The 11,974-nt window shown below is 33.1% G+C and overlaps 1 protein-coding gene across 2 annotated transcripts; it reads left to right on the top strand.

Moving 5' to 3' along the window:
* The first annotated feature begins 230 nt into the window (after positions 1-230).
* Positions 231-11,455, top strand: LOC137814096 (transcription factor bHLH48-like). Of its 2 annotated transcripts, XM_068616666.1 has the most exons (8): positions 542-1,409; positions 1,523-1,651; positions 1,943-2,008; positions 8,114-8,182; positions 8,605-8,676; positions 9,348-9,555; positions 9,849-9,916; positions 11,009-11,455. In XM_068616666.1, exons 1-8 carry the CDS (start codon positions 888-890, stop codon positions 11,030-11,032), a joined length of 1,158 nt encoding a protein of 385 aa, XP_068472767.1. In that variant the 5' UTR covers positions 542-887; the 3' UTR covers positions 11,033-11,455. The 2 variants fall into 2 exon arrangements, with proteins under 2 accessions (XP_068472768.1, XP_068472767.1); XM_068616667.1 differs by lacking the exon at positions 9,849-9,916 and having other exon boundaries at positions 231-1,409.
* The last annotated feature ends 519 nt before the right edge of the window (positions 11,456-11,974 follow it).

The following is an 11,974-nucleotide window of genomic DNA, read 5'->3' as shown; positions in this document are numbered from 1 at the left end:
CTATTCCATTTCATTAAAATAAAAACAATTTTATGATTAAATCCCTGAATTAAAAAAAGAAAACGAAAGTTAAGATCACAGGAGTTTTAGCGCTGACTCTGCGGTCATGTGAAGCACGTTACGGAGGAAGTAATGAATAATTGAATGAAGAGATTAGGCAAGATGAGAAATTCCGGAAAGAGATAATGAGTTGGAATCGCTTTATAATGGCACTCACATTTCAAATCGATAACTTATTATGAGATAACAAAGGGTTATAAGAAGGTTAGTGCAAGAAATAGATTATGATACGGAGTGCGTCAACGAACGGGGTTCTTGTCATCCGCAGGCACATCGAATCTCCGTAATCGTAAAAAGGAGGAAACAAACTATGCGTAAAAAAAAGAATGAAACTGAATGGACGGTGGAGATAGAAGGAAGGCTCTTGAACTGAAATCAGTATTTCTGAAATAAATAAATAATATTCGCAGAGCATGGGGCCCTCAAAAGGGTGGTGGTCCCCAACGTTCCCTTTAACCTTACCTCAACGAAACTGTATGGCTAGAACCGTACGCGTACTCAACAGTAGTAGAGTAACCGTAGCGTAGCAACGTTGCTTTCGCAGACTTCAAATGGCTGAGAAGCAATCTCAGAGACAGAATCACAGAACCAGAGAGAAAGAGATAGAGAGAGAAATTCATTGACCGCCATTGAAGAAGGACTGCTTCTTCTACTACTATCTCACTCGCAACAAAATTCCTCACGCACATTCTTCATTCCTCATTCCTCATTTTCTCCAATTTCCACTATCCGCTTCATTACTGTTACGGTTCAGAGCTCGCATAATTAACACAATTCGAGGTGAATCCGGTTCAATTGGATCTTCTACTCTGCGTTTCGTTCGCTCAATGGAGCAAGCTCCGGTAGGATTACGCGGATCCGTGCACGACGGCGCCACACTCGAGTCAATTCAATTCAACGAAGAAATTCAGGGAATCATGGCGCCAGCACCGGCGCCGGAAAACGCCAACTCGTTCACCGCGCTGCTCGAGCTTCCGCCGACGCAGGCGGTGGAACTCCTTCACTCGCCGGACTCTGATGGAACTCGGAATCCGCTTAATTGCCACGTCAGCGCTAATCACAAACCCTATTTGCTCAACTCTTTCGGTGGCAATTTGACCTTTCCTTCCAACGCCGCCTTAATTGAACGCGCCGCCAAGCTCTCCGTCTTCGCCGGCCAAAACTCGTCGTCGCCGGGGGAGGCGCGTCTGCTTCCGGCTGGGTCTGGTTCGAATTTGGATAGGGTGAAGAACGAACCGCAAGAGACCGATTCGAACCCGTGCTCCACGCAAGGATGCGTTTCGGATCCCGCTGTTGAGAACAAGAACGAGAGAACCGCGAAGAGAAAGGAACGAGAGAAGAAAGTAACGGTAACGTTGATGTTAACCTCCCTAACTACAAGAAATTGGATAATCAGGGTTTCTGTTTACGGTATACTTGAATGCTCAAAACTTGAAATGGTATATGATTTTGCGGAATTCAGGTTAAAGGATCGTCGAAGAAGATTAAGAGCGTCGCCGATGAGACCTCCGGCGATGGTGAGAAGCTTCCCTACGTTCACGTTCGAGTTCGTCGAGGTCAAGCCACAGATAGCCATAGCTTGGCGGAAAGGGTAAAAGACTTGATTAATTACTAATTAATTTGTTTAATTTTGATCACTTTTTATCAAGTTTTAATATTTTTTAACTAGAAAAATAATATCTCTCTTAAAATTAAAATCAAGTACTTTACAATTCATTATAATAATATAATAATGAATATTAAAATTTTAAGTTATAACATAAAATAAGTATAATTAAAATATTACTATTTTAAATTGTCAAATCAGATGTATTTTATTTGGTAGATGTAAAAATATCATCCTCGTTCGGATGTAACGTAACTGAGTTTCTTTCTGCTGTAGGCTAGGAGAGAGAAGATCAATGCTCGCATGAAACTTTTACAAGAGCTGGTCCCAGGCTGCGACAAGGTTGGTCTCTCTTCCTTTCTTGTTTTAATCTTAAAACCTTAAACCCTTTAGTTCTTTGGATTAATTAATTAGTTGTGCTTTTCCGTCTAATTTTTCTACCAAAAGTGCAATTATATAGGTAGATTACGAGCTTTAACACGGTTTTTGTCATTGTCATCTTTTCAACCCCTTCAAAAAGTGATTGATTTTATATCAAGAGAAGTGCTTGCTGGCACCGAGTGTCAAGAGTGACATTTATGTAATTTCATCCTTTCTTTTGCTTTTGCCTTTTATGGGTTTCTTTCTGGGCAGTGCTAACAATTTTTTCTCAAAGCTTAGTTTAGTAATTACATACTGTGAACTTTTTGGCTCTTACAGTGGAGATATATGACATTATAAGTATCATATCTCGACACTGATATGATAAGATAGTATTATCTTATCACTATATTTTCTATCTCGGAAAGAGGGATTAGATTCAATATAATAATTTTTCTCTATTCTTCTTTCTAATATTTATACCTAAATTTAAATATTAATCATAATTAATACATAAAACTTTTTATCATTCAATTTTTTTTAAAGAAAATATTAATTCATATAATTTATTTATAACTATTTAAAATGTAACTATATAGATAAAATAAAAGTTTGTATAACTTTGTTGATATCAATTTATATCATATTGTATATCATGGTTTTTATTTAACATATTACCATATATGTATTTATATTTATATTTATAATTATTGTGACATTTAAATTTAAATAATATTATTTATTAGAATATTAAAATTAAATATAAATTGCTTAAATATTTTTTTAAATATCATATAATTCTTTATAATATAAGAAATAGTTATATAAATTTGTATAATTTATTTCAAAATACATTTTTATTATTTGTTAAAAAATTAAATTAAAAATCAATTTTAAGATAATTATATATAATCTTAATAGAGAATTAATGTTTAAACATAATTGTATTATATTTTATAATTATTTAACTTGTTATCTTGTCTACACCAAACAATAATATATTAGTATAACTCATTCTATTTTTATTATATTATAGATTTATTGTATCATTTTATATTCTTTTATTTCTATTATATTAGGTAGCTCAAACGAGTTGTTAATATCCTTATGATATGAGCTGAATACGCCAGGTAAGTAAAGGAAACTTTTTAAATTGGTTACTTCCAGAAATAACAGATTAGAATTTTTTTTTTATAACTTTGGGCTTTATTTTAAGAATTGGAAGGAACCTCCTTGTAAGACAGCTTGCGTATTCTAGCCCATGTTTTGATCTTGACAGAAAAAAAATAAAAAAAAGTAGAAGTTGATAAGATAAGCTCTATGATACACTATGGAGTACCATCCAACCAAGTAAAGCTTAGCCTTGCGTACCTTACTTGAACCCAGACAAAAAGAATGGATAATTCACAGATAAAGAAGTCTTAGACGTTGTTAAGTAAAAGTCTCTCCCCGTTTTAACCTAATTTTATGCTGATAAATTGAATAATTTACTAAAAAAGTAAATTTTAATTAGTATTAAAATGCTCTTACAGAAATTATTTATTTATTTTTAGTTACTCTTCCAATTATTTAAATAAGTAAAATAATTCACTATTTTTTTTAATTTCTAACAATTCAAGTAATACACTTTTTTAATTTGTTTTTTAAGTTAGGTTTCTTTTTGTTCATTTGTCTTTCTTTTTCTTGTACAATTTTTTTTTTCTTTTATATATTTTCTCCGTTTCACTGAACAGCCTAAGTGGACAACTCTTAATGCACAACTTCATGTGTAATCATGTATAAGCCACGTGAAGTTGGGCCGTCTTTACAAGACCACGCTTGATTGGATAATGGGACACGTGTTGTCACTCAGTTAAAGGCATAGCTTTTTTTTCATATAATTAATGCACTACCTTTTAACTTTTGATGAGATAAAAAATATGATATGCATGGCAAAAAAACAAAAAACATAGGGCTTTAACCATTTAGCAAGCAGTACATAAGAAAAGATTTGACTCAGGATGATGGCTTCTTACAAAACGGCACTTGTGTTTTTCACAAAGTGCTGTCACGTGTAGAAGGCCCCAACACTGGCAATTATTTGTGTGCGTTTATATATACTTAAAAATAATAATTTAAAAAATTATTTCTTATCTTTATTTGGAATTTATGAAAAAATAGTCTAATAAAATACGTTAGGAAGTAAACTAAACCTATAGGAGCCTTCAGGGAGTGGTGAGTGAGTATCCAACAATTGGACATGGAGCTCAGTCCATCTCAAAGTGAGCCATAAAGGAAAAAGGAAACAAAAAAAAATGAATACATTGATTTACTTCAGCATGGGGCACTACGGGTTGAATGAAGGAAAAAGAAAGAATAAAGGAAGGAATAAAAAAGGTAGAATTATTGTCAGGGGAGATAATTAGTCGAGTTTAAATAGGGGAAATAGAGCATGGTTTTCATACCCAGGTCCAAGGAAACAAAACTGTAGCTAATTTCTTCGTAGAGCCTTTTCCATGTAGATCTCTTAAAAATGTTTTAAAATTGAAGATGTAGGTTTTAGGAGTTATAAAAATATTTTATTAGTATATGCTGACAGTCTTAAAATTAAGAACTTCCATATAGAAGACATATAATCTTAAAAATAAGAAAACATTTTTTTTAATATAAAAAACCATATCTTTATAACACTAATTTCACGGGGAAAATAACTTTCCTAACATTTAAGTGTAACATTGTGAGCTCTTATTAAACATCAACATTAGAGAAAGGTATAAAAGTGAGCTTTATAAAACTTTTATATTAAAGTAAAACTTGTAAAAATTAAATCTTTAAAATAGTATAGGAGGAACCACTTAGAATAAAATAAGAGCTCACAATAAAATCTTTGGAGATAGCCGAGGAAAGTTTGACATATAAACTATCCCTTCTGTAAAAATCTACTATGTTGTGAGTGTTTTTTTTTTTTTTTAAAATACTTACAATCTAGAAACAATCCTTAAACGCCAAGAAAGAGGGGTAAAAGAGAGTGATGTATAAGGGTGATGATGTACATGTTAGGTACGTGGCAAGTTGGAAGCACATGATAAAGAGCGCGGGATTGGGTGAATTTTTACTTTTCTCTTAATTTTTTTTATTGTATGTTAGTTGACATTTAACCATATTATCAAGTAGTTTTATGAAAAATAAAAAATAAGTTGTGCCTTCTAAACTCTTAACAATTAGGACAGGCATTCTTGGGATGCACTGTGGGTTGGACTAGCTAGGCTAAATAATCCAACCCAACTTCTCTAACTTGATCTAATTGAACAAGGTTAAATTTTGTCAGTTCAGCAAGTTACATTGGATTGAATTATGTTAAATCTAATCTAATTACCTAAGTTATCAGGTTAATAATGGTTGAATTTTATCCTTTTTTTTAAGTGAACTACACCTAACTCAACACAAACTTTTAATCTTTTTACTTTTTAAATTTATTTCAATTTTTTAAAATTTAATTTCAAAAAACTTATGATCCACCCAATCTCAATTGATCGAATCAATTAATTCCCCCCACCACCCCCAAATCGGACCCATTGCAACGTATGTCTAGCCTGCTTTTTGGCTTGTAGATTGCAATGAGTTTTATCCACAAATAATAGTTTGTCAAATAATAGATTTTTTTTTATCGGCAATTTTTGGTTAGATTCAATTATGGTTTTCCAATCCAATAGAAACACACCACTAGTCGTTTAATCAATAACACTCTTGCACGTGTTAAATTTCTATTTTTGAGTGAAGTTGTGTTTGAAGTGAGATATTTCGGGTTGGAAATTATATCCGTTGCTTGCATTGGCAAAATAAGATCCTACTAGACTCTCGAAAATAGTTTCAGAACTACGTCTGTAACTACTGAAACATTCTGAAGTTATGCCAAATAATTCACTATAGGCTGAGAATATTCCGGTGTACTTTGGAGGTTGTGTTTCCTTCGAGTCAATGCCAAGATGTGCATGATGCTCTACCACAACGTATGAAATATTGAAACTAGGCAATCACTAATTGCTGCTGAGGATCAATAAGGGCTGACTAAATATCTTCATAATGACTTATTATTTATTGCACCCAACGGAATCACAGATGTTGAACAACGTTAGCCCAATTAAGAATACATTTTACCAAACTATAACTGTGATCTTAAGAATCCTGCCTGCCATCGAAGCTGCACCTAGCATAAATGGGCAGGCAGAAGAGCTTGGCGACACTTTTATTAAATAGTCGAGTTAAGTTTGACCTAAGTCTTTTAGAAAAAGAACTTAACAAACGCAGAAAAGAAAATCTGTTCTCCTAAACAATTGACATGTACAATATTACATATAATACAACGGTAGTTTTTTAATGGTAAGGTCGCTGTTGTTTATAGAATAGGACGATATATGCATACACAAACAAGTAATGGGTTATACACGACAATTGTGGTAGTCCCCTATGCTCCTTTCTTGAGCCATCTGTCTTATTTACGAGACAGAATGGTGGCCCTGTGGGGGCGGAAGAAACAGGAAAGAGGGGGGCAGGGGTAGTTCTACTTGAACTTCTAACTAGTATGCATAGCCCTCCTGGGTCCCTTTGACAAGTAAAGTATTTAATATGTAGTCCATTTTTTGACGGTGATGGTATGGTTATCTTTACGAGTTTGGAATCCATCGTTTGTAGAATGAAGAAAATGGGCGAGAAAAGAATGCGTACTTTTGGAGTCCAGCTGCCAACCAGCAGACCATTCACCTAACTGCATGGGGTCCTTTGTACAATCAAATTAATGTCACTACACTTAAGCACATTTTTTATATCAACATCACACACTTCATAATATACAATTATTGAAATCATATTTAAATATTTATGTGTAAATTGCTGTCTACGTGATATTGACGGGTGAAAAGTGTGCAACAAAAAAAAAAAAAAATATTTATTAAACTAAAATATGTAATATATTTCAAAATTCAAACAAACTATTTTATTTTTTCATGGCATTAGAAGAATTACTGCAAATAAAGAAAAGGAGGTATTAGAAGTTCTAATGAAAATAATATTTTTTCTCCGTTTTTATGTTGTACAAATAAACGTGGTAATATTTCATTCATGATGAAATATTCTAAGGGTTATTCCCGTCTATTCCTAAAAAGCCCAGCCTGGTGGTATAAAATCCCATGCGTAGTTTTGAAATGGAATCAGAACCGTCGTACGAGGCTACAGCAGACAGCATACGCGGATTCCACGACCTGAGGGGAGATAGTTGGGCCCGTTGATCATGGTTATTGAAGCTTTAATCGACAATTTTCTTTCTTTATTTTTTTGTTTGCTTGGTGAATAAGCTTCATTTAGTTTTAGTTTTAAATATTTTGGATCGCTGGCCTGGTTCTCTTCGCTAATCGATTAAAAATGGCACTTGCATTTTAGCACCATTTTTGTTGTATTTTCCAAATCTAAAATTTGGGGGTTGGTTTTAAATTTGAAATTTTAACAAAATGAGGCAAAAAAGTTATCATGTATCTAGATAGTATTTTGAAGTACTATATGAGTCATTCTAGTCTGTAATATTTCGGAATGTGGGGGAAGAATAATATGGTACAAATTATAACCGAAAATGCATTCTCTCATTCTGGCCCAATTACTATGTACCATTTTTCATCACACTTGCATACATTCTTACGGCTTGTTTGATCCATAAATGAGCCCTTGTTTTTTGTTTATATGGAAGCCTTAATCCCAAAATCTGATATACAGGTCACACAATGCCAATTATCTTTAACAGAGAACTTTTCCAAGCTTCCTTTTGTCTTTTCAGATCATGAGTAATGTGATAAAGCAATATGAATCGAGAAGGATTGTCTTAAGTTTGGGAATTAATTTTCACGGAGGGACTTTTGTTTTATGCACTGCTGTTGTTCTATACAGGATGTGATTTTTTTGTACTTTCGGGTGGTGAGAAATAAGGCATTTCTTTTGCTTACTTTGATCTACTTAATTGCAGAGTCACTATAATTTTGTAGTGCATTTGGATTGTCTTTATATTCTCAAAATAGCCAATGTGGGTGAAATATATCTGAGATTAATTGATTTTCTGTGCAGATATCAGGAACGGCAATGGTTCTAGATGAAATCATCAATCATGTGCAATCTCTACAGCGTCAAGTGGAGGTCAGACTCTCAAATTGAAGATATGTTGCGAAATATTTTTACAATGAACAGGCTTAGGCTGTGCTTGTTAATTATTATCTGTTTGGTTCCCAATCAATTACGGACTGTGTTTAGAAATTTTTTAAACAAAGTAAAGCATTGATTTCCTGTAACTGCATGCAAGAATTAAGCATTAACAGTGATGGTCCTATTGTTTTGGACTATATGACTTGTAATCTACTTAAAAATTTCTTAATGGGTCGTCTACCTACTATTCTTCCGTCATATTGTGGACTTGAGGCATGACACTACTAGACTTTTTCATCTGTTTGTTCATTGAACATGCTCAAAAGTTACTATATTCTTGTACTTCGAATAATATTTGTGTACTTTAACTTTCATGAATATGATTTTGTTCTCACTAATTTATGCTCTGGCTGCAGATTTTATCAATGAAACTGGCAGCAGTTAACCCAAGAATTGATTTCAGCCTTGACAGCTTATTGGCTACTGATGTGAGTTATAAATTCATCCAAATTACACAATTTTATCTTCTGTCGAAAAAAAATCTTTTTAATTTTGACGGGGGAGTAATCTGAAGACCTAAATTATTTATTTCAAGTAAAATGCTATATTTGATGGATAATGCATGACCTCTCCTTCTGAAACACTTAATTTTGCCTTCATGGTAACCATTGACGCCATAAACTTAATGCATCGTGTAGGTGAAATGTGCTTGACAAAAATTCCAAATGTTGTTATCATCCTATTTAATTGTCTTTGCTTAATTAATAGTTGTCTGAAAACTGACGTGATACTCGTGGGACTCTGAAAGAGATGCTTGTAGACAGTTAGTCATTTATGCCAATCTGTTGGATGTCATGGCAGAGCATCTAAATAGTATGAACATTGCACATAGCAGCAATGAGCATGTCAGGCAAATGATTACACTTGATTGCCTCGATCCATCGTAGTCATCAATTACAAATCCTTTGGCATATTTTTTTTTAAAGCCTTTGCATCTTAATCCTCAAATCAGGGTCAGGGGTTGCTAGCTTGGTTCATAGAAATGAAAATGACTGTTTGAATGTCTTCAGCTAAAGATGGAGTTGGGCATGTGTGATTTGGTGAAGGTACAATGCTGAGAACTGCTGATAAAAAATAAAATATCCTTTGTGACTTACAGGGGGCATCTCTAATGGATAGTAACATACCTAGTATGATGACACCTCTCATGTGGCCAGAAATCCCAGTCAATGGCAACCGGCAGCATTACCAACAACAGTGGCAATTCGATGCATTCCACCAACCGCTATGGGAGCGGGAAGAAGTCAACCACAATTTTATGACTCCGGAAAACTCACTTTTGAGTTATGACTCGTCAGCGAACTCAGGTAGATCAGAATTTTAGCCTCTATTGTTTAGTCTCAAAAACCATGCTTAAAAAAATATTATGATACTGTGTCATGGTTCATGCTGCCATTGTCCAACGGACTTCATAAGTAGGTATAGATTGGAATTGTTTTCTGTCTCATGAAAGAAGCAACTGGAATAACCAATTATTTATTTATGAGCAATGAGGATATTTTGAAAGATCCCCAACGATTTTCATCACCAATACAAGATTCTCTTACTCTGGTTTTATTTTTCGTTATTGAACGTGCATATAATAATTTAATGGATGCAGGGTTGGGAAAATGCTTTGGTATGCTGCTTTGGTTATACCGGAAAATTATTTTTACGACGGACATACCGGTTCAGTTTCTTTTTCTTTTTATATTATGCATATGATATGCTTATTGGCCAAGTTTGAAAAGGTTTTATGGTTGATTGTGTTTTCTTCTTTAAAAGGCATGATAATAATATGTTGTGATAGATAACTTGAAGCTATTATGTGCAATTGACGTTTGAAAAGATTTATCCCTGCACGTATTTTTTGTGAGTGTGAATACATTACCTGCAAGGTAACTTTGGTCATGCTATTTTATGGTTTTATTTGAAAAGCAATTTCTATTATTGTTTTTATGGAAAATAAATTGTTTTGCACCAAAATGATCAAATTTATGAAGTTAATTTCCAAATTATATGGTTGAGATAATGATGCTATGAAATTAGTATGTTTCTATTAATTGAAATTGTTAATTATAATGTATGTACGGTTTACCTTATAATTCATGATATTAAGCAGTTGTTGGCATGCTTGTTGAGTATGTATATCCAAAGATAAAGTGCACGTGAAGGTGGTGTGATGTGATCTATTGCTCATTAAAGTATATTTGTTTTCCATTTTTGTTGATATGAAAATGTATTTATTTATTACCCAAAAGTGAAGTTGGGTGCATAATTAAAGTCTATATAATTTGAATTCATTAGGTTTACTCAAAGCATTGACACGTAAGTTTGTTTTGGGTAATTGTATGACAAAGTTCGATGGGCTGAACTATGCTGATTGGTATGAAATGATCAACTTTCAACAGAGTGTAATGGACTTAGACTAAGTATTGGTAATGAATGAGAAGACCCTCCAATTATTTCATATATTAGTACAGATTAGTATAGATGCTGAGAAGTCTCTTTCTGAGACTTGGAAACAGGCTGTTATTGAATTTGATGAATATGATTCCAAATTTAAGTCATTCTCGCCCAAAACAATAATGCTAAGAAGTTCGTGAAATCAGTTAAGAATTCTTAATTCAAATTCTTAATTCTTGTATGGTATACACGGTTTATGGAGTTAATTCAAATTAGCAATACAAAAAGTAAATAGTTCTTTTTGAAGTTTATTTTATTTTATTTTACGATCATAAAAATTTATATGTATTTAAGCTCAAATTGAAACTGTTACAGCATCTCTGCACTCAAATCAATTGAAGATGGAGCTCTGAAAGCGTACAGAAGTCGTACCAGTGGCTATTAGCTTATTAGTGTATATATCAAATATAGTATTCGCAATTAGCAGTGATTTGACCGGTCTCAACATTTAGCAGGGTTTCCGTGTCTTCTATTTGTCAGAGGGGGTTGGAAACTGGATTTTCTTTACCCAGAAATGAAGATGAATTGGAATGCTATTCTTCTATTATATTATTATTACTATGTATACTAACTATAGGGGTTATTCAATCCATGAGGTGATTGATTCATGATTGTAAAATCATAGAACGGACTGTTATTGAAGTATCAGTGGAGTGAGTTGCTTTATTCATTAAATGCTACTTAGATGATTGGCTCTTTATGAGGATTTTCCTGAACAAGCTACTTTAATTCTGAATTACATGCAATATTTTCTTTCTTTTACTTTTCCCATGCTAATCAGAAAGTTATAAGTCCCTTGTTTACTGTTGATTCCAGCAGCGGTGCAGCCAATTTATCTTGTTGTCTTACATTCGGACTCCCTCAATTCTGTTGTGAGACATTGTTTTAGAACAGACATTAAAATATGTAATTGCAAAATAGGAGGGTTTATGAAGTATTGAAGGTTGAATTTCATGTAGAAGCAAAAATGCCTCAAACACTTGTTACAACCAACTCAATAGTCTGACATAACTCCAGGGTTGTGAATACAAAAAATTACTAAAAATTCATAACTATCAAAAGTGAATTACGTTACCAATTCAATGATTTTAGCAAGTTCTTTTGCTTAAAAAACAGACCGTCATAGAAAGAAATAATTTCAGAAAGAGTTACTTCTTCTGAAATAATTTTATCCTTTTCAATGTTACAGTAATCAAATGTTAAGAAAAGGTTAAGCTTAGATAATTAAAACTAAATCCAATAGAAAAATTATCTTTCATGTTAATTTTCACTTTTCTTCTT

The sequence above is a fragment of the Phaseolus vulgaris genome, chromosome 1 (assembly GCF_000499845.2).
Source record: "Phaseolus vulgaris cultivar G19833 chromosome 1, P. vulgaris v2.0, whole genome shotgun sequence".
Lineage (NCBI taxonomy): Eukaryota > Viridiplantae > Streptophyta > Magnoliopsida > Fabales > Fabaceae > Phaseolus > Phaseolus vulgaris.
The sequence above is the reverse complement of the archived record's forward strand: the minus strand, read 5'-3'. Positions and strand labels throughout refer to the sequence as shown.

Bases quoted from the DNA above. Each gene is read 5' to 3' on its own strand.
- LOC137814096 (XM_068616666.1), top strand. From the start codon at position 888: ATGGAGCAAGCTCCGGTAGGATTACGCGGATCCGTGCACGACGGCGCC. The intron at 9,556-9,848 runs GTAGATCAGAAT...TAATGGATGCAG, and splicing joins TGACTCGTCAGCGAACTCAG to GGTTGGGAAAATGCTTTGGT. The intron at 9,917-11,008 runs GTTCAGTTTCTT...AAACTGTTACAG, and splicing joins TTTTTACGACGGACATACCG to CATCTCTGCACTCAAATCAA.